The 22292-nt window shown below is 43.2% G+C and overlaps 3 protein-coding genes, 1 long non-coding RNA gene and 1 pseudogene across 17 annotated transcripts in view; 3 read left to right on the forward strand and 2 right to left on the reverse strand.

Annotated features, from left to right (window-relative positions):
• The window catches only part of MAPKAPK5 (MAPK activated protein kinase 5), a 29169-nt gene extending 15081 nt beyond the window's left edge, over window positions 1-14088 (forward strand). For 6 of the 13 annotated variants that reach the window (XM_081546253.1, XM_081546252.1, XM_081546258.1 and 3 more), the window contains 7 exons: window positions 2207-2287; window positions 4749-4936; window positions 7098-7218; window positions 9873-10003; window positions 10278-10393; window positions 11432-11536; window positions 13648-14088. In XM_081546253.1, coding sequence (XP_081402379.1) covers window positions 2207-2287; window positions 4749-4936; window positions 7098-7218; window positions 9873-10003; window positions 10278-10393; window positions 11432-11536; window positions 13648-13742 — 837 coding nt within the window. In that variant the 3' untranslated portion in view covers window positions 13743-14088. Of the gene's footprint in view, window positions 1-2206; window positions 2288-4748; window positions 4937-7097; window positions 7219-9872; window positions 10004-10277; window positions 10400-11431; window positions 11537-13647 lie in introns of all 13 variants that reach the window. The other 7 variants (XM_081546251.1, XM_081546250.1, XM_081546257.1 and 4 more) reach the window with 3 other exon arrangements.
• TMEM116 (transmembrane protein 116) overlaps window positions 1-22292 on the reverse strand; it is a 155152-nt gene that overhangs the window by 36397 nt on the left and 96463 nt on the right. The window contains exons 11-12 of one of the 2 annotated variants that reach the window (XR_014069979.1): window positions 5865-5968; window positions 3885-4064 (exon numbers count right to left, since the gene is read on the reverse strand). Coding sequence is in view for 1 of the 2 variants with exons in the window: in XM_081546265.1 (XP_081402391.1) it covers window positions 3610-3708; window positions 3885-4064 (279 nt within the window). In the remaining variant the exon portion in view is untranslated. Of the gene's footprint in view, window positions 1-3459; window positions 3709-3884; window positions 4065-5864; window positions 5969-22292 lie in introns of those variants that run through there. The other variant, XM_081546265.1, reaches the window with a different exon arrangement.
• On the reverse strand, window positions 997-1630 carry LOC145526345 (small ribosomal subunit protein uS5 pseudogene; annotated as a pseudogene).
• LOC145527903 (uncharacterized) lies at window positions 14719-17525 on the forward strand. Its single transcript, XR_014069989.1, has 2 exons — window positions 14719-14961; window positions 16260-17525. It is a non-coding gene; the product is annotated as an uncharacterized LOC145527903 (long non-coding RNA).
• On the forward strand, window positions 18514-21963 carry LOC145527890 (disintegrin and metalloproteinase domain-containing protein 1-like). The gene has a single exon (XM_081546237.1). The coding sequence runs from the start codon at window positions 18587-18589 to the stop codon at window positions 21389-21391; it is 2805 nt and encodes a 934-aa protein (XP_081402363.1). The 5' UTR covers window positions 18514-18586; the 3' UTR covers window positions 21392-21963.

The raw sequence follows: 22292 nt of genomic DNA on the forward strand, positions 1-22292 counted from the left end.
CATCTTTTCTGGATATATGCCCAGGAGTGGGATCACTGGGTCATATGATAGCTCTATTTTTAGTTTTTTAAGGAGCCGCTATACTGTTTTCCATAGTGGCTGCATCAATTTACGTTCCCACCAACAGTGTGGGAGGGTTCCCTTTTCTTCACACCCTCTCCAGCATTTATTATTTGTAAACTTTTGATGATGGCCATTCTGACTGGTGTGAGGTGGTAACAGTGTCTTTCATTTTGGTGTGAAGACCAATTTGTTAATTTTTAAAAAATTTTTATGGGTTCTGCTTTTGGTTTCCTATCTAAGAGATCTCTGTCTAACCCAAGATCACAAAGATTTTCTACTACAAGTTGCATAATTTTAAGTTTCACATTTAGGTCTGTGATCCATTTTGACTTAATTTTTGTATAAGGTGTGAGGTATAGATCCAAGTTCATTTTTTAGCATTTGGATATCTAGTTGTTCCTATATATTTGTTGAAAAGCTATCTTTTCTCCACTGCATTGCTTCTCAGCCTTTGTCAAAAACCAGGTGCATGTATATGTGTGGGTTTATTTTTGGATTGTTCTACTCTGTTCCATTGATTGGTCTTTATACCAATATCATATACTGTTTTGATTATTGACATTTTTTAATAATTTTTGAAACAAGGTAGTTTTAGCCCTCTGACTGTGTTCTTTTTCATAGTTATTTTAGCTATTCAAATTTCTTTGCATTTCCATATGAACTTTAGAATTGGCTGTTGATTTCTACAAAAAAGTGTGCTGGAATTTTGAGTAGGGTTGTTTGAAATGTATAGTTCAATATGGGAGTATTGACAACATAACAACATCGAGCCTTCTGACCCATAAGCAGGCTGTATTCCGTTTATTTTTGTCTTTGGTTTTGCTCAGCAATATCTGTCTGGTTTTCAGTGTACAGGTCTTTCACATCTCTTTTTAGATTTATCCTTAATATTTTTAATGCTGTAATAAGTGGTATTTTCTTTTTTAGGTTTAATTAATTCACTTTATTATTCTTGTGTGAGAACATGAGCCTGGGTCCTTTCTGCACAGAGACTGTAGTGTGGGTCTTGACAAGATAGTCAGTGAATTCCTGATAGGGAGCTTTAATGAGCACAGTCACCTTCAAGAGGTCAGGGGTAAGATAGCTGTAGGCCTTAGAGGTGGCCTAGGCAAGGTTGCCCAAGGTGGCAGTGTGGCCCCTGGCCGAGGTATAACAATTTTCAGTACCTCCTGTCAGCAGCATGGTACTGTGGCCGTGAAGGCCCAGACAGTAGCAGTGTATCTGGGTACAAGGATGATACCTACCGGCAGAGAGCTGCAGTATCGTGTCACCGTCACGGAACTCGGTGGGGTTTGCCAGTCTTGTGTCCCCAGGAGCCCCACTCCCCATGACAGTGGAGAGCTGGGCCAGGGTGATGGCCCCGAGGATGGCAGTGGTTACCTCTGTGGAGCACTTAGCACCCAGACCCGTGTGACAATTATAGTCCCTCATGGCAGCAAATACCTTGAACCTGAGCCACTGGCCAGCAAGTCTGCTTTCACTGCTTGCTGAGGCATTAAGAGACGCCCCTAGGAAAAAGTAACCTCAGGAAGAAGAAATAAATCTCCTTCAGGGACTGAATCTTCATGTCCTTGACCTAGGCAAATACTGATAAGTTGCTGACTGTAAGAGAGAAAAAAAGCTTTTGAAAGTATTTAGAATTTTTTTAAATTGTTGATTGTTAACTGCCAGTGGCTACCCTCTTCAGCCCTCTAACAGAGCAGTCTGTTAAATTGTTGATTGTTAACTGCCAGTGGCTACCCTCTTCAGCCCTCTAACAGAGCAGTCTGTTAAATTGTTGATTGTTAACTGCCAGTGGCTACCCTCTTCAGCCCTCTAACAGAGCAGTCTGTTAAATTGTTGATTGTTAACTGCCAGTGGCTACCCTCTTCAGCCCTCTAACAGAGCAGTCTGTTAAATTGTTGATTGTTAACTGCCAGTGGCTACCCTCTTCAGCCCTCTAACAGAGCAGTCTGTTAAATTGTTGATTGTTAACTGCCAGTGGCTACCCTCTTCAGCCCTCTAACAGAGCAGTCTGTTAAATTGTTGATTGTTAACTGCCAGTGGCTACCCTCTTCAGCCCTCTAACAGAGCAGTCTGTCTCAAGCTGCAGGTCACTGATGTGATGTTCAGTAAATTGTCCCCTTTGATGTGACTCTGACAGGTACTGGAAGCCCAGAGAAGGCATCAGAAGGAGAAATCTGGCATTATACCTACCTCGCCAACACCCTACACTTATAACAAGGTAGGAGAAGAGAAACTAATCTCTACCCCTTGGGTGTAGCCTGTATTCTCCTGTGAGGTGTTTGTGGTCCTTTGGGAAGGTGGCAGATTCTCTTTTTATCCCTTGATAATTATATTGCTGCCTGAGAGGCTGAAAGAAGCTACCTACGCAGAAGAGTATTTGGAATTCAAGTTTCTATCTGATGAAGTAAGATTCATACCAGTTTAGGTTTTGCAGCAGGAACCAAAGGGTGTGGTCACCTGGAGGTTATTTATTTGACTAGCTGTACAGTCCACTGATCACATTTAAAAGATATGTTTGTCCTGCTTTTTTGAGGTGGAGGCCATTTCAGAGAATATTTCTTGGCCATTTATGGTGCCATTCTTTCTAACCCAATAAAATACCGAACTTAGAACTGTGTCTAATACACACAGCAAGTGTCCTGAGTGGTACCTGTTCCTATCACAGTTGTTAATCTGTAGCTACACATCAGGCCTCTCCGTCCTAAAGTACAAGAGGCTTAGGGCCTCTTGAAACAAGTCCTAGAGATCCTGGAGTCACAGAGTGGATCAGAAAAGAACGATGCTGCTTGGGGACTCAGGGAGATGCAGATGACAGGCAGGGAGCTGAGGATGGCAAAAGGGTAGGCCAGCTCCTCCTGGTCGCACACCCTAGAGGGCCCCCATATTCCTACCGCACGCACACGCAGACACACATATCAGAGGGCACACAGGCTCCTGTGGCACTCAGCACCCTCCACTTGGCACTGGCCCAACATGACTGGAACCCTACACATCTGCTTTCATGATTAACCCTGTTCAGTCCCCAAGTAAGTACTGCTCCACACCTTCATGCTCTACAAACTATAGGCTGCTATGTCCTTACGTAGTGAAGGTTGGAAGTGAGGGCTAGGCTGATGGTAGTGATCAGTCAGAAACTGCTTCCTGCTTCCCACTGTGGGCAGGGATTGAGTGGTAGAAGCACTTAGCTAACAGAGGTCAGAATTTACTTGATACATTATTCTCAGCATGAATACAATGGATTCTTGTGTGATATATTATTTCCCAGTACTATTTTTTTTTCCTCTTCCTACTCTGTTTTGTGAATCTAGTGGTGTTTGTGAATTTGCTTGGCATTCATAAAATTTACACTCCACAGATGAGTAATATATTAAAATAATAAGCTCATAATAATCTTGAATGTGTATATATATTCGTCTAGTTATAATCTTTACATTGGCAGCTGAGTGAACACCGAATGCTACATTTGCAAGTAATTTTTTTAAAAAAAATAATGTAATAAGATGTAGTTAAATTTTCAAAAACTAAATACATCAATCTTAATTAAAAAAAAAAAAGAGGCAGGAGACTTGCAGTGACTCCATCCCCAGTCTGCTGCATGATGTTGGTTGGTGTGCTTAGTTTCACTCTTGACAGATGACCCTAGAGGTGACAAGATCTCTGTAGCACCAGTTTCCTCATGTGAACTATTTTCCACATTTGAACTTTTTTTTTTTAAGATTTCTTTTCACCTCTGTGATTTTATAATTTTATAGCATGGGTCATGTTGTTTATGAATCGCTACTAGTAGTATGATGCCGAGACATGGCTGAGAGTACCTGAGGCGCCTTCTTTTCCAGGCTTCTTGCAGAGCAGTGCACAGCTGTGATGTGAGGCGCGAGTGGCCACAGCGGCAGGCTCCCTGGGCTGCCTTCCTCAGGCGGACACTGTTCTGTCCTGCCGTTCAGAAGGGGCTTGGGTTGAAGCCTCTGTGGACCCAGTTTCTGAGGCAGGTGGAACTGCATTTAATTAAAATAGGAGTCCGTTATTAATAAGCATGCTGTGACTACAGGCCATGAAATCACCTTAAAGCTACAGACATGGTAGTGGGTGGCAGTTTTGTTCCTTTCAGAATACTTTCCCAAGAACAGCCTCATACATGGGCACAGTGAGTCCTTCTTGGCCAAAGGATGGCTTTCCACCTCCCATCCTTCCCTGCCGTGCTTGTCCCTCATCTGTGTCAAACTGCTGTGAGCCTTTATAAAATGACTGGTGCTGTTTTATGGGGTCAGCCCACCTGCATCCGAGCTATTTGTTCCTGCACCCTCAACCTGCCCAGGTGGCCAGAGGACATGTTTCACACCAGCTGGCTTAAATCAATTACTTTTCTGGCTGGGGTCAAAGTGTCTTACATCTGTACCCAATGGTCAGATAGCAGCTTGGGCCACGGCAGTGAGAATAAAAGTGACTTTTTATCCCAGATTGGCCTTGTGTATATGGTGTGCATGTATGTAGCATTGATAGCACATAACAAATAAGGATAGAAAGGTTAATTCTCTTAAGACTTCCTGAAACTTTTCCAGTCTCTGATTCTTGGTGATATCAGCCTGTGGGTATCAAGGGCTGTTTTTGGGTCAGTTCTGGGGGCTTTATTTTAGAGCTGTGCCTCTGGTATGAGTGACCATTTTCTTTTTTGCTTTCAGAGCTGTGACTTGTGGTCCCTAGGGGTGATTATCTATGTGATGTTGTGCGGATACCCTCCTTTTTACTCCAAACACCATAGCCGGACTATCCCAAAAGACATGCGGAGAAAAATCATGACAGGCAGTTTTGAGTTCCCGGAGGAAGAGTGGAGCCAGATCTCAGAGATGGCCAAAGATGTTGTGAGAAAGTGAGTCTCTGGGCCACTGGGTGGGGGGCCTTAAAAGTGGTGGAACCCAAAGCAGTGTTGGGTAGAGAAAATTCTTTTGTTTCCCAGGCATGTACCTTCTCATTATCATCACAGAAAATCTGCCCTGTAGTCTGAGATGAGAGTTCTCAGTATCCACATCTCGGTGAAATTGGAGCTGTACTTCCTCCTGTTGCATTCCTAGAATTTGTCCCTAGGGTTGAATCCAGGTCCCTTGGTAGCCACTGTATCCGTGAGCATTAATTCAGACTTTAAATGGTAACCCCCCTGGTGTATCCTTCCTGCACGGAGGCCAGTCATTTGGGACTGACATGATGCCGGGAGCTGAACTGCGGTGCCAAAATGACCACGATGCTTTTGTCTTTTCCTTCCTTAGCTTCTGTGGGAGTGTGTGATTGGTTGTCCAGGACCTCAATCCCACCCCAGCCTCCCTGTTGCTAGTTGGTTGCTCTGGCATATAGAGATAGAAAGGTTCAAAAACTAGGGCTAAGTGGGTGGATGAGGGACACGTGACATTGAGAGTCCTTTGCTTCTTGCAGAGCAGTGCACAGCTGTGATGTGAGGCGCGAGTGGCCACAGCGGCAGGCTCCCTGGGCCGCCTTCCTCAGGCGGACACTGTTCTGTCCTGCCGTTCAGGAGGGGCTTGGGTTGAAGCCTCTGTGGATACAGTTTCCGAGGCAGGTGGAACTGCATTTAATTAAAATAGGAGTCCGTTATTAATAAGCATGCTGTGACTACAGGCCATGAAATCACCTTAAACCTACAGACATGGTAGTGGGTGGCAGTTTTGTTCCTTTCAGAATATCTTCCCCAAGAATGACCTCGCACATGGGCATGTGCTCCAGCTCCTTAGCTGGAGTTACTAAGAAGTCAGGCCTACATATGAGGTGTGCTTGGTTTTTCTGCCCACCTGTGTCAGGGGATCTGCTGCCTGGGACTTAGGCGCTTTTCTGACATTGCTACTGCTTGGTCTTCACTGAGTAATTGTTCCTCTTTTGGTTTCAGTTTCTTCATCTGTAATGTGATAAAAATAAGCATTAAAGGGGCAGTACCTGGGAACTGTCTCCTAATATACTCTCTTTCAGAAGTGAACTTGTCCTGTTGGTTAGGTGTTTATGTATATAAAAAGGGATTCGTTTCTAAAATATCCAAGTGAAGGTATTTTAGGAGGGTGGAGGCAATTTGAAACCTGTCTTCCCCTGCTCTTTCCATGCTGTATTTTCAGCTACTTAACCAAAACATCAATATCCTCTAAGGGGTTCTCTGAGTTCTATAGACTGTATTTCCTGTCACTAGAGTAACATTGATTATCTTCTCTCAGCATTGAGGGTCTTTTCTAAATAATCCTTTCTTTAGAATCTGAAGATGTTCACAATGATCCAGAAAGTTACAGAGAACGTGAAAGAGCAAGTAGGCGCGTTGTCCTGACTGATGTTTGGAATGGGAGGCTATGTATTTGGAAGGAGTGCTGTGAAAGGTCCAGGGAATATGCTGGGGTGAGCTAGGAATTGCATCAGTATGAATGTACAAGATGGAAAGAACAGTGGTCAAAAGCCGATGGTACAGACAATACATTAGGCTTAGAAAGAAATGCTGTCCCCTTCTCAGATTTTTAGCTTAGAATGTCTTTGGAGAAATGGCTCAGGGTTCGTGTCCTGCCATGGTGATATCTAAGAGTTTTATCACAAGTAGCAACCTTGATTTTCAGAACTGTATGATCGCTTAACTAATTTTACAGCCACTGTTGGCCAAAAGAGTACTTTGAGTCCCTTTTGGAAATTATAGCCCATTGTCCTAGAAACATTAGTCTGGGGATTCAGTGTCTCAGGAACTGTGAGCCATATGTAAGATTGATTACCTTACTGAACCTAGAACTAAGTCTGAAGTATCACTGGATTAAGCCTTTTCCTACCATTTTTAATCCCAATTTATTTAGTATAGAAAGGACCACCTAAGGACACAGTGCCCTCACAACTAGCAGTTAGGGAAGAGAATCTCACCTCTGTCCTGCAGAATGCCTAGGCTGTAAGGATTGGCAGAAAGTGAAAGTCAGAAGCTGGAGCTGGCTAGAGCCAGACTCAGGAACGTCCTGGCCTTCTGGAAGCAACTGTGCATGGCAGTCCTTTTGGCCTTTTCTCCACAGGCTCTTGAAGGTCAAACCAGAGGAAAGACTTACCATCGAGGGAGTGTTGGATCACCCCTGGCTCAACTCAACTGAGGCCCTGGATAATGTGCTACCCTCTGCTCAACTGATGATGGATAAGGTTCTGAAGGATGCTTACGTTGTTGGCCAAAATGGTGGTGCTGGGAAGGAATGCTGGGGCTTGACTCAGTGAGGGGGTTAAAGGCAAAACAATGCAGAGCACACAGTCTTTCCCAGAGAAACATCTCTGGTCTCCTGCAGATCAGGATTGGAAATAAGGAGCTTCTTTCCATAAAGACCAGATCAAAGCCTGGTACATACACTAAGGGAACATTCAGAGTATCCTCTTCCTCATTTGTGCTGTGGGGTTGGCGCAGAGAGCAGTATCAGACATCAACCATCCTTTTGCCCAAGGGGTTTAAACAAGACTGGTTAGAAAAACCAATAAACACAAAACAAAGAGGGAACATTCTCAGACATCAGAGCTTTTGCATGCTAAATTTTCTGTGAATTCTTATGGGAATTCAGAAAAAGAAGAGATCTTTGAAGGGCTGTAATTAGGGAAGGGTTCCCAGAGAGAAGGCAAAACCCAGCACAGTTATTAACTATTATGTGGCACTTTTTAACCCCTTTACATGTTTAGCTATGAGCTGGTCTTAGAAGAATTGGAGTAGAGAGCACGTGTGCCCATGTATGGTGAATAACATGAGCAAAAAATTAGAGACTGAAATTCATCAGTGGGAAAAACAGCCTGATTTCATTAATGGGAAATTGGTGAAATGGGTATGGCAGGGAAGGGCCTGGCTTTGAAAGTAGACAGAGGGGTGTAAGCCTCAGTAGGACCTAATTGAGAGGCTCTTAAAGATTTTTGAGAAGAGTCCTGCCACAGGGAAGATATTTAGGGATGGTTAGTCAGACTTGCAGACTCACCAACCTAATACTTCTACAGTAATCTAGAAGCTGGGAAGCTGCTCTAGGAGCAGAGAGGTAGAGATGAATGAATAGGCTTAATATTTTTGAAGACAAATTTCAACAATTTTTGGTGACTGACTAGAGATAAGGGGACAGTGAGTGGCGTATCTGATGATACCACTGACAGGGAAATCAGGAATGAGCCTGGTTTGAGTGAGGGGAAGTGTGTTAGATTTTTCATTATTATTTGATGGTAGATAGACATTCAAATGAATGTGTGGTGTGGATTCAGAGTGTGGCTGAAAGGTAAAGGCAGTGACACAGACTTGAGTTACTCACTTAGAAGGGATGGAGTTGAAGTGTGAGAGAATAAGTGAATAGGAAAAAAGAATGCCAAGACCTCCCTTAGATTAGCTGGAGTACGAGAGAAGAAAGGAGAACCAGAAGGAACAGAGTTTTCTGCTGTCTGTGATCTGTGTGCAGTTGTTTTCCGGGTTTAAAGGTATCCAGTAATCCAGAAATGGTTTGTTTGGTCAGTCCCACATACAGGATTTCTTATATCCTCTGATTGTCAGCACTTGAGTGTTACACTGTGGCTTCCCTCAGGATGTTGGAAATGAAGTAGGAAGATTGCCTTCTGGAGTTACTTTAAGATTAGTGTCTAACGAAGCCAAGTTTGAATATGCATAATCTTCTTAATGAAGAAAAAGGCCTTTAAGGTGGAACTGGAGTGTGACAGTGTATTCCCATTTTGAAAGAAATGATGTGGTCAAGATGCAGGCTGGTCAGCTTTGGAAGTGTAGAAAAAATGGCCACATGCAGAAGCTGAATAGTGTCCATCTCAGCTGTGGCTAGGAGATGGAGTCTGAGCTCATGACCTTGCAAGGTTCCCATCTCTTTGGTTGGGCTGTCTCTGATAAGAAGGAAATAGATGCATGGGCCTGGAGATGGGTAGCCAGGGCCAATTACTGTAGTTTACTTCATTGAGTTTGAATCTTCTGGATCTAATTGTGTGCTTACCAAGGAACTATTTTTTTTTCTTAATTGTCAGATTTTGTTGTTGAAATTCAAATAACACAGAGGTATATAAAATAAAAAGCAAAAGTTCCTTTTAATAACCCTGCCTCAGTCTCACCCCTCAGAGGTGAGGTGATCTGTGACTTGATGTATCCTTCCTGATCTTTTTCTGGGGAGACACACACACAGTTTGTCTTTTTTTTTTTTTTAATACAAAAGTGGGATCATCTTGTTCTTACAAAGCTTTTTGCTGATTATTTGCTTTCCCTCATTGGTCTGCCCATAGTGAGAGAACACACTGGTCATAAATACAGACTTGAAGAGTGCTAGACTTTATGACAGTTATTTCTCATTGTAAATTAATTGACTGGCTTATAGATGAGTTTGTGAGGGTCTTCCGTGCTCACCAGGTGAAATACTTGGGGTTCTGAGTCACTGGGGCTGAGGTGACTGTTTCCACCTTGAGAGCAGCGAATAAATGCCAGTCAGGGAGTCTTCTCAGGCAGCAGTCTGCCAGCCTTTCTCCGATGTACGTCTGACTCTCTTTACACTTGCCCTTGCCAGTGACTATGAGCATGAGCCTTGTTCCTTTTTCCTTCTTGCCTTTCTGTCCCCCTGCAGGGAAGAAGGGCTTGCTTTTGTGTGGCCCTGGGCTGGCCTGGTATTTCCTGGGCCCTGCTGACCCATGGGGAAGAGTCCTCTGCCTTTTCAAAATTTGTATACTGCCAAGCACAAGACTGAAATTACCTGCTTAGTTCTTTGAGATTCTCCTTCCCACTCTGTTAGGTTGGTTTTTTAGGTGCCCAGAAATGAATATGAAAAAGTGACAATAGTGTTTACATTCAGGCGGTGGTTGCAGGGATCCAGCAGGCCCACGCAGAACAGTTGGCCAACATGCGAATCCAGGAACTAAAAGTCAGCCTCAAACCCCTGCACTCTGTGAACAACCCCATTCTAAGGAAGAGGAAATTACTCGGGTAACTGAACTTACTTCTTCATTCCCCCTTCATGGCTGGTGTGGCCAAGGACAGGGTTCTAAAAGGTCAGCCAAGGGTCTTGCCCTTTTTTGCCTTATCTTAAGAGGGTAGAAAGGATAAGTTCTTTAAATAGCATCAGAAGTTGGAGATACTTTATAATTAATTATTTTATCTGAAAAATCTTGCCTTATGTTTAGTATTTAGAGTTAACATCTGTTAAGAGTTGGGTTTTGGGGTCTCACTTTGTTATTACCTCTCTCCCAAACTTCTAAAGCACCAAGCCAAAGGATGGTGTTTACATCCATGACCGTGAGAATGGAGCCGAGGATTCAAATGTTGCCTTGGAAAAGCTCCGAGATGTGATTGCTCAGTGTATTCTCCCCCAGGCTGGTAAAGGTCACACCATTTATGAATGCTCTGTGCGTGACTGTGTGTGTGACTGTGTGTGTGCATTGTGTACATGACTGAAGGAGTGGTTTAATTTGAAGTTTTCTGTTTCACCTTGGTGTTAAAAGAAAATAAGTACATTATATACTCTAAGCCCACTGAAAAGAGTGGACAGTGGGAACTCAGAAATGTGGTGGGTTCTGCCCCACCTTTGGCTTCCTATGAAATTTCTAGTTTGAGTTTAATTGCCAGTGTCAGGCATAACATGTAAGTTTGTATTTTCTTAGTTTGTTAATGAAATAACAGGATAGAGGATGGAAAATGTGAACAAGGTCAAGATTAGGTTGGGAAGGTCAGGAAGGTCGAGAAACACCATATCTAGAGTACAAGATTGTCATTAACTTGTGAATATAAAGAGAAGACCTCCCAAGTTCAGAAGTGGTCCTCGCTGCTACTGGTATCACAGGCAGACTGGGACTTATATACATAAGTCCTTTGAGTAAGAGCTCTCTTTCAGTATGTTCTCTTTCCACTTAATGGGATAGGACGGGCTTTTCTCAGCAGATGAATGAGATACTTCACGTTGTAGGCCTGAAAACTACTGAGTTGACCAGTCTTCCTAGATTCCTTGGGTTTTAAGAGAGTTCACATAGTGTACCTCAGGTAGCCTTCCAGAGTAGGAAATGAGCTTAGGAGAAAGAAGGCAGCTCACTCAGCCTTGTTCTCCTTCCTTCTCATGATCTTGTAGGTTAACCAGGTGCTTTTGATCAGCAATAGCCCAACATTGCCTAGTTCCCATCCCCCAGGGCTAAGACTCTGGGGGCCTCAGGGGATGTCTGTCAGGTGGTCAGAGTAGGAAGAGTTCAGAAACCAGAAGTAGTCTACATGTAATGTAGGAACTAGCAGTAATGATAGTCTGGAAAAGCTTGCACCTTCAATGATAACTTCTCGATAAGTTGGACATCCTGTCCTTCCATCTTTGACACTAAAACCCCATGATGCTGCAGAGGAATGCAACTTCTTTTTCACCTTTATCAATAGGAGAGAATGAAGATGAAAAGCTGAATGAAGTAGTGCAGGAAGCTTGGAAGTATAACCGGGAATGCAAACTCCTGAGAGAGACTCTGCAAAGCTTCAGCTGGAATGGTAGGAGCCTTAATTATGCCTTTCCCCAGGAATGCAGAGAAGTATTTGTGTTTAGATTATGTAGGATCTCTGGGGGCTGAGCTGGGGCTGTGTTCAGGTGAAGTAGGGCTGGAGAGTGAGTGGAGTACTGTGGGATAGGGGGTTAATCCTGCAGTAAACTACCCAGGTATATCTGGACATCTGGCCCTTTCACTTATTTTCCAGAGTTCAAATGAATTGTGTGTTGCAGATTCATTGCTGTCCAGAGCCCCATCACATACCACTTGGGCAAAAAAAAGCATCAGATCTCAGAACTCCTTCCAGATACCTGAGCTGTTAACTGCATCATTAAAGAGCAGTTCAGTCCCAAGGGGAGAAAGAGGGCAAAGTACTGCTGAGTCCACCCTGCAGATCTGCTCAGCTTAGAGAAGACCTGTTACACTAAAGAGTAGAGTGTCCCAAATCTGCTGCTCGTTGAATTTTTTCCCCCACAGGCAAAGGTAGAGGTGTATGTTTTGAGCTGCTTTGTCTAGCGTAGTAGGCTGGACTTCAGGTCTAGGATGCTCAAGGCAAGGAGCCTGGTTTTTGGACATGAGAAGTCCAAAAGCTAGCCCAGCCATTTCTGTACTTGGAAATTAGCTTCTCTAGGATTTTTTTTTTTTTTTAAGATTATGAAATCATCTATACAGAAAAGTGATCACATTTGAGATGCACACTTCCAATAAATTTTCAGAAAGTGAACATTCTCATATAACCAGCACCTGAATATTTGCCCTCCTCTGACTACTTACTACCTCCTTCCCCACAGGGTAATTATGAGCCCAATGTCTAGCACTATGTATCAGTTTTGCCTGATTTTATATTTTATGTATATGAAATCCGACAAGTCTGTGTTCTTTTGTATCTGGCTTTTTTTTGTCAACGTTTGTGAGATTCAACCATATTGTTGTGTGTAGTAGCAATTCATTTCTCATTTATATATATATATCTGTGTGTGTATGTAAATATACATATGTTCTCCCTATATATTCATGTTTTTCCTCCATACATATATACCACATAAATAGTTTTTATATTTATCCATTCTACTGTTGAATGGATATATGGGTTGTTTCCAGGTTTTGGTAAGCACTGCTCTGAACACTCTAGTGTGTATCTTCTTCTTTTTTTTTTTCTTTTAAGATTTATTTCCATTTATTTATTTTTAGCTGCACTGGGTCTTCATTGCTTCACGCAGGCTTTCTCTATTTGCAGTTAACGGGCTACTCTCCAGTTGCGGTGCGCAGGCTTCTCATTGCAGTGGTTTCTCTCACCTTATTGGCTCAAAGTGCGTGAGCTGTGGCTCAGTAGCTGTGGCTCATGGGCTTAGTTGCCTGGTGGCATGTGGGATTTTCCTGGACCAGGGATCAGACCCATGTCCCCTGCATTTGCAGGCAGACACCCAACCACTGGGCCATCAGGGAGCTCATTTCTCTTATGTATCTAGAATTGGAGTTGCTGGTTCATGGGGATATTCATCTGTTTGGCTTTAGAAGGTACTGCCACCAGTTTTCCAAAGTCGTCATACCAGTGTATACCTCCACGGGCAGGGCTTGAGGGTTCTAGTTGTTCTGTATCCACACCAACACTTGCTGTTGTCTTTTTCATTTTAGTCACTCTAATTAGTAAGTACTGTTGGTACTGCAGTGCCCTTTTCCTTTGCCTTTCCCTGATGACTTATAAGCTTAAGCACTTTTTAATGTTTATCGGCCACTTAGATTTTGTGAAGTGCCTATTCTGTTGCCCATTTTTCTGTTGACTTGCATCTGTCTCACAAACGTGCAGGAGTCCTTCACATAGTCTGGATATGAGTTCTGTTGTAGACACACGTATAGCAAAGAAGTTCTCCCTCTTTGTGGTTCCTTCTGTGCTGTTGTACTGAACCCTGGATCTTTATGACCAGGTTAATAAGCTGCTCAATTCTACCTGTAAAATGGGGGACTTGAGCTGCTTGTGATCAGTGTTGGTGACGGTTCCTCCATTGGTGAAGGTGAATTTGACACTGGTGAGGTGTACCTTATTGGGTCCCTGTCAAGAGTCTTACCACCGCCCAAACAGTTTGGAGACTCACCTTTTCCTTTTTTGGGTTTCAGGTCGTGGATTCACCGATAAAGTAGATCGATTAAAACTGGCTGAAATTGTGAAGCAAGTGATAGAAGAGCAAACCACTTCCCACGAATCCCAATAATGACAGCTTCAGACTTTTTTAAAAAATTTGAAAATTTATTCATTAATGTATAATTTTTATGTAAATTAATAAATCATAGTTTCATTTCCACACTGCTTAAAGATGCTGTATAAATTTAGATACAGGATTTACTAATAGTATATATAGTTCATTTGTTTTAAGAAAAGCTCAGTTCCTAGAGATATACTATTACTTTAGGATTGTTGAGTCATCTGTTGTAAAGCTGACAGATGGTACTGTCAACCAAGATTATTTTATTTGTAATAAAGCATACAAAAACCATTTGCCAGTGGTAGGCAAAGGACCAACTATATTGACCTCTCTGCTTAGTAAAGAGTTGAACCAAGTACTGTGGAATCTGGTTTCAGTTGCCCTGTGTATTTCCTCTCTGCACCGTTCATGGATTAGGTCTGGTGCCAAGAATTTTTTGTGGATCCGTATTGCAAACTGCCTGATGGAACTCAGAGGGTGTCACCTCCCATGATGGAAGAGGCAGGGAGCTGAGCCCTCATTTCTCTTGTCCCTAATTCCCTTAGGGAAAAGTGGTCCCATTTCTTTTTTGTCATATTTGTTAAAAGGTATTGGTGTGTTTCTTTAATAGGATTCTCTATTGAGTTTATTCTTCTCATGTTTAATCAGAGCTTCAGCCCTGCCACTTCCTTCGAGGTCCTACCTTGTCCTCCCCATTTCCTGAAGCCCTCACCAGCTCCATTGCTTCTTACTTCCTTTTCCTGTTCTTCTGACTCCTTTTATGGAATGATTTTTCTGAGAAAGTTACATATCATAAAAACTGGACTAGTGGATATTCACTGGAAGGACTGATGCTGAAGCTAAAGCTCCAATACTTTGGCCACCTGATGCAAAGAGCCGACTCACTGGAAAAGACCCTGATACTGGGAAAGATTGAAGGCAAAAGGAGAAGAGGGTGGCAGAGGATGAGATGCTTGGATAGCATCACCGGCTCAATGGACATGAACTTGGGTAAACTCTGAGGGATAGTGAGGGACAAGGAGGTCTAGTGTGCTGCAGTCCATGGGTGTCACAAAGAGTTGGACATGACTTAATGACTGAACAACAATTATTAGGTTAGCATCTAAGATGGTCCACATTTCTTCTCTTAAAGCTACCTTTTTTCTCTAACGTTTCTGCCTGGGTTTCATCTTGGCATCCCCTGGACTGCATGTATTTTATTTAGCACTCTTCATTTTCAGGAAGCATGGTTCTGGCCCAGAGATCGGATACTTGAATAGAAACAAGGCTCAGTGCTTTTCTACTTTGCTGTTGTCCAATGGGCTTCCATAACAAACTGTTTTTATTGATTTATTTTAGTAGTTCTTGGTTGTTGGTTCTGTGTTGTTAAATGGGAGAGCTAACAGGCAAACTCCAGTTCACAGAGGAGGAGGAAAGGCTCGGTAGGCTCGGTTACTCAGTTTCATCCCATCACATTCTCTTCAATCAAAATCAACCCCACAGAGCTCACTTACTTTCTAACTCTTACACTTTGGTAAGTATGTCTTCAGGATGACATTTGGTTAGTATACCCCATATGTGTGTGAATGGGTGTAGTAATACATGATAAAAACAATGTATCTCTTAGGGATTACCTTATACATTGGTTCTCTTATATTTTGGAGAATTTTTTTGAGGTAAGACTCACTAATCTTAGGTGACTGATAACTTATAAATGGATACCCTGTAAGGAGAATCCAATACTGTTAAACGTGGCAAAGTCTAATAGGCAGCAGAGAAAAACAAACCAGAAAACTTAGCTGAGACTTGAATTAAAAGTTGAATTATTCTGTTTTTCAATGAAATTCAGTCTTATAAATCACTTTTTGCAATCAGGAAAAACTGTACTTGTTTCTGGAACAACTGAATCCCTGTTACTTTTCTTATTTTATTGCAGAGGTTCAGTATTTGTGGGCTTCTCTTGTGGCTCATCTTGTAAAGAATCCGCCTGCAATGTGGGAGACCTAGGTTCGATCCCTGGGTTGGGAAGAGCCCCTGGAGAAGGGAAAGGCTACCCACTCCAGTATTCTGGCCTGGAGAATTACTGTATAGTCCATGGGGTCGCAAAGAGTCGGACAGAACTAAGCAACTTTCACTTTCACTTTAGTATTCCCTGGGGTGAGGAAGGCAGTAACTAACTTTGTTACTCCTCTTTTTCTTCAGAGGAACCTTTTAGCAGAGGAACAAGTCTACCATAAACTTCTCAAATTTGTTATTTGGGTGTCTTCTGAATTTTAAGTATGATCTAAAAGGGCATCCAAAAGATGCTTCCTTTTACTCTGAGCAGAGGTTGCTCATGTTTCTTTAGGCTGAATTAAACTGGCCCCCTAAATGAGTAGAGTGTCCAGACAGGTTCATGCTCAAAGTTTTAGAAAACCCTGAAAGTGAAGTGGCTCAGTCGTGTCCAACTCTTTGTGACTCCATGGACTGTACCTACCAGGCTCCTCCGTCGGTTCATGGGATTTTCCAGGCAAGAGTACTGGAGTGGGTTGCCATTTCCTTCTCCAGGGGGATCTTCCCAACCCAGGGATCGAACCTAGGTCTCCTGCATTGTAGGCAGACGCTTTTATCATCTGAGCCACCAGGGAAGTCCATAGAATATCCTGGAAGGTGTTTAAAAGGGGGTCCTACCTGACACAGAGCTCCATGACAAAACCGGAGCTTCCAAAAGACTCAGCACTGTTTGGTCTTTAAAGTGGGGTTTTGTTTATGGAGTTTGTCTGTAGGCCGGTAGCAAATTCTGCTTTAACTTTACCAGTCAGGTTTGCTAATAAAGCAAAATTAACATGTACTGGATGTCAAACAAAATCATCCTTGTCTCTTTTGACCTGTCCCTCTAATGCCTATATTTGCAGAAAGTTCACATTCTAAGAACAGTTCTTATAGGTGGGAGGTTTAGAGTCTTCCGTTTTGCTACATGATTTGCCAACCCTCTGCTTACTATATAACCATTACTTATCACTCAGATACCTGTAGATTTTACCACATTAATCTATTTGATGTGGAACAACATTTGTATTTTTCTGGCTAATGTATTTTATAAGCTAGGAAACACTTGTCAGAAGTTATTTGTCTGAAACATGCAGATAGGAAGAAATGCTTTTTAAAAAGAATTTTGTTTTTGTATTCGAGATAGAACAAGTTGAAGGAATTATTGGTTGAAGTCAAATGATTTAAATCAGATCCTGTGTGTGAATACTTGCGTACATGTGTATTTATTGACGAAAATGTGTTTCAATTTGAGAATTGGAAAACTGGATATTTAATTTTAATTATATTTTTATTTATTTAAAAAGTAGAAGTGGTCTTTCATTATTGATGTGATTCTTTTGTCCCACAAAATGACTTGATCAAATTTGTCCTGCCTGTTTGGTTAAGAACAGGGGAACATCTAAAATCTGTGAGAGTTTCCAAGTTACATAATTTTAAGAGGCTTTTCTCTTATATAAAATACAAGGAGAAAGGAAATACACCTAGAAACCATTTCACCATTTTTGCTGTAAATTTTTAATGGGTGATATGATGGTATTAATTTTCTTGCTAGATGTGGATAAATTTCCTTGTCTGTGTTAGGAATTAAACATTATTAACTGTAAAGGGTTAATGAGTTGATGTGCTCATGCTTATATCTGAGATGTTGTATACCATTCTTTTTTGAATTATATAACGCATCTCTCCATTTTTGTGCAGTACTTATACTCCTAACCCTTATTTTGAAGGTTTTATATTGTAAATATTTGACTTAATATAAAATTATTTTTATGCAAGATAAAAGATGTAGAGTCTTATTTTAGTTAATATTAGGATGCAAAAAAGAATAACTGGGCAAGGAACATGGATCGATAAAGCTTTTTTTCCCTTTTTTCCTTTTAAATTTATACTACTAAATATAACAGATCAACATCAAAATCAAATTAAAAGACTTTCATAGACATTATGGTTCAGTTTTAGTTACAAAAGCAAAGAGGTCTTTAAAAAATTCTTACACAGTGCATTTTTATTTTCTTGATGAAAAGGTAACTAGATAACCTGGTTATTCCAAGTTTAGTTTTACTCCAGAGTTTGTTTTTATGTTAGGAGGAACTGAACTTTGATCCTAGTCACTTGTTAGTCTCCATAGTGAAACTGAACTTCTTTCATTTAAGTTAGTATGTCTATACATTCAGAACACTTCTTACTGGAGGAAAATTATGTTTATATGCAGATATAAAATGTCTAAACTCATCTGTTATGAACAAAAGTGAATGAGGGAGAATTTCTGCACCTATGTAGAAGTTTGCTTAAATTAAACAAAAAAAACAGACCCTGACAAAGGAGGATTGGACTGAGAAACAATACCCTCAGTACTACAGATACCAGGAAAAGAGGCAGTGGGCAACAAAGAACATCATCCTGCTCTGGGATCCCCAAAGAATCCGCATCCCCTCCCCCCTGACCTCCTGCCAGAATGTTGGGTTTCAAAGAATGAGCAGATTAACGGATATCAGGAGTAGTGTGGACTGGGCTGAGGACAAGGATAATTTGCCTGAGTAAAAGTACTGACTTGAAATCATTAGAGGCCGTCCACTTGGGTAAAGGAAACAGCCACGGAGCATTAAAACCATTGCTGTTGGAAGGAGGTCATACAGTAAGGAAACCACTGAAGACCAAGAGAGAAAAACAACAGAAACTCAGCCCCAAGGTCTGTAAGACTCAAGAGTTGGGCAGCAGCCACCCATAAGGGAGCCAGCATAGATCTGGGGCTAACAGCTGAATTTCCCAGGCTCAGCATGCCAGGGAGAGCTGCTGCTGCTGCTGGACACAGGCCCTGCATCATCAACTGATTCGCTAGGGCCATGTTAGTGGCAGCGTCTGTGAGAGACTCTGCCTCTATACTGCCTTCTCTATGGAAAAGGCAAGTGGCTATGTCTGAGGCTATCAGAGTGCTTCAAACTTGGGCTCCTCGGATGAAGGGCTTGAGGCTGGCCCTGGTGCCAGGGCTTTCATGTGCCAGGTTGGGGATCCTGTTGTTCTTGGTACTGATTTCTCTGCCAAGCCTGTACTGTGACCTGGGCTCAGTATATCACTCTTCCTATGAAATAGTCATTCCCAAGAGTCTGACAGTGGAAGGAAGGGAAGACCAGGTGGAAAAGCTCTCCTATATGCTATTTATGCAGGGCCAGAGGCAGCTGATTCACCTCGCGGCGAAGAGAGACTATTTTGTGGATAACTTCCCAGTCTTCAGCTACCACAATGGCATCCTGGGGCAAGAAACGCCTTTCATCTCGCACGACTGTCACTACGAAGGCTACATAGAAGGAGTCCCAGGTTCTTTTGTTTCTGTCAACACTTGTTCGGGCCTCAGGGGCCTCCTGATTAAGGAGGAAAAATCCTATGGCATTGAGCCCGTGCACTCTTCCAAACGGTTTGAACACGTCTTGTACGCCATGGCCCGCGAGGCTCGAGTCTCCTGTAGCGTCACGTCCAAAGACAGCCAAGTGGCGTCCACCAGCCGGCAACCAGAGAGCAGCAAGCCTCACAGCTGGCAGGTGCCACCCGACTTGTGGTCACATACCAAGTACGTGGAGATGTTTGTCGTGGTCAACAACCAGCGGTTCCAAATGTGGGGCAGTGACGTCAATCAGACAGTCCAGAGAGTAATGGACATCATAGCTCTGGCCAACAGCTTCACAAGGGGAATAAACACAGAGGTGGTGCTGGCTGGAATGGAGATCTGGACTGAGGGGGACCTCACAGAGGTCCCCGTGGACCTGCAAGTTGCACTCAGGAATTTCAACAGCTGGAGACAAGAGAAGCTCTTCCATCGTGTGAAGCATGATGTTGCCCACATGATCGTTGGACAGCATCCTAAAGAGGACATGGGGCAGGCATTTCTCAGCGGTGCCTGCTCAAGTGATTTTGCAGCAGCCGTGGAATCCTTCCACCACGAGGATGTCCTCCTGTTTGCAGCACTCATGGTCCATGAGCTTGGACACAACTTGGGTATTCGGCACGACCATTCGGCCTGCGTTTGTCAAGATAGGCCCTTCTGCCTCATGCATGAAAACATCACTAAAGAAAGCAGCTTCAGCAACTGCAGCTCTGACTTCTTCCACCAGTTCCTCTGGGAACACAAGGGGGCCTGCCTGTTTAACAAGCCTGGGCACAAAGGCCGCTTACAGAGGGCTTCCCGCTGTGGCGATGGCATTGTAGAAGGAGATGAGCAGTGTGACTGTGGTTCTAAGTGTGAAGTGCACCCATGCTGTGACACCACATGCATGCTGAGAGAGGATGCAGAGTGTAGTGATGGACTCTGCTGTGATAAATGTCACCTGAGATATAAGGGATTCATGTGCCGTGCTGCTTTGGGAGAGTGCGACCTCCCAGAGTATTGTAATGGTTCCTCGGGAGAGTGTCCCAGAGACAGCTATAAGCTAGATGGCACAATGTGTGACAGAATTCACTACTGTGCTAGAGGTCGCTGTAAGAACCCTGACAATCAATGCATGGATATATACGGGTCCCCTGCAAGGTCTGCCCCAGAAAACTGTTACGTTTCAATGAACACAAGAGGGGACCGGTTTGGAAACTGTGGTACCACCAGCTCACCAAGGTTAACATATCTGAAGTGTGCAGATGATAACGTATTTTGTGGGAAACTTATATGTACAAATGTTAGACAGATACCACAAATCAAACCCAATCATACACTGATCCAGGTTGCTCATAAAGATGACTGGTGCTGGAGCATGGATGCCTATGACACTGCTGATGTCCCTGATGATGGAGACGCGCACACTGGCACTCTCTGTGCCCCACAGAAAGTCTGCATGAACCACCTGTGTACTGATTACACCTCACTTGGGTACAACTGTGAAACAACAGAACTGTGTAATGGGAAAGGAGTTTGCAACAATTTTAGGCACTGCCATTGTGAGGATGGCTATGCTCCCCCTGACTGCAAAGATCCAGGAGACGGTGGCAGTGTAGACAGCGGTCCTCCTAGCACATCGATTCAACTTTCAAGTGGAGGTGAAAGTGAAACTCCTAAGACACGTACGTCTGAGGTTCCAGATGTTGGCCACATTATTTTCATAGTCCCTGCAATACTTCTCATATTTTTGATAATTATAGTATTATTTATTAGCCTTAGGACTGGAATTGAGTCAGTACAGACCCCAGGGCGTACCTCAGAGGAGAGTTCGGAGGAAACCACTAGTGAGGGATTCTTATTGGAGCTCCTCCCAGTGGGGATAGGAGAGGAGTCAGAGGAGGAACACCTATCAGGGCAGGGTCCCCCACCAGAGGAGGGCCCCCCACCAGAGGAGGGCCCCCCACCGGAGGAGGGCCCCCCACCAGAGGCACCCCCTCCGGAGGCCCCGCCACCTGAGGTCCCACCGCCGGAGGCCCCCCCACCGGAGGCCCCGCCACCCGAGGTCCCGCCGCCGGAGGCCCCCCCACCGGAGGCCCCGCCACCAGAGGCCCCCCCGCCGGAGGCCCCGCCACCACAGGCCCCCCCGCCGGAAGCCCCACCACCACAGGCCCCTCCACCGGAGGCCCCACCACCACAGGCCCCCCCACCGGAGGCCCCACCACCACAGGCCCCCCCACCGGAGGCCCCACCACCACAGGCCCCCCCACCAGGACAGCCAGCACCATAAGAGGCAGCAGGTGAAGGACAAGGATAACAAAAGGCAGAAGTGAATTGGAGGAAGAATTCAAAAATATCAAATATCTCAAGCACTGAGTGGGAATAAGGCACTCACAGAAGCAAAAGTGAAGTGAGAATTGATGGACTCTGTAACTCTGATAGGGATAGTCTACAGAAACATACCAACATAGGAACAGGATGATAATGCTTTCAGTATTTGTTTTATTAATTTGGTTATATATTCATATGTGAACTCGTATGTAAAATATTTCTACACTTTTTTCCCATTTCATGAATCAATTTTATATAAGTTCTTCTCATGAATCATACTTATCAATGTCATCTTTTAGTTGGGCCAATTTCTGATCTGGAATTACTTTTCAGGGCATACTATCTTCCATCTACATTGTTTGATATAAAGTATTACTTGAACCTAAGATTATCACAGGATCATTCATCCCACTCATAAATATTATTTAAAGAATGTTATCTGTTCAGTAATCTAATTTGCCTCAACAATTACTATTCATGAATAGAAAATTATTTTAAATAAATAAAAACCTATTTTAAGAAGCAGCAGCAGTTCAGACTCCATACTGCCTAGTCTTTGGGGCTTCTTTATTTTGGGGCTCTCTTGGAAGGGGCTATATCTGATCCAGGGTAGTCTGATCACCTTGGATGCATGGAGGGGTGGTGCATGAAGGAAGGAGAGCACTTAGACAAAAGACAACCTTGTCTAGTGTGGAGTTCAGTTGGAATTATCAATTATTCCTTTTTTTCTGTTTTTCTACTTATATTTATTTCTGATTTTTAAGTTAATATATTGCTGACTGACAGTCTAAAGAAACAGAGCTTTGGAGAGGGGTCAACTGTGTGTAAAGAGAGCACAAAGAACATATAACATCACCAAC

Source organism: Giraffa tippelskirchi, chromosome 11, assembly GCF_054371585.1.
Source record: "Giraffa tippelskirchi isolate mGirTip1 chromosome 11, T2T-mGirTip1v1.2.pri, whole genome shotgun sequence".
Classification (NCBI taxonomy): domain Eukaryota; kingdom Metazoa; phylum Chordata; class Mammalia; order Artiodactyla; family Giraffidae; genus Giraffa; species Giraffa tippelskirchi.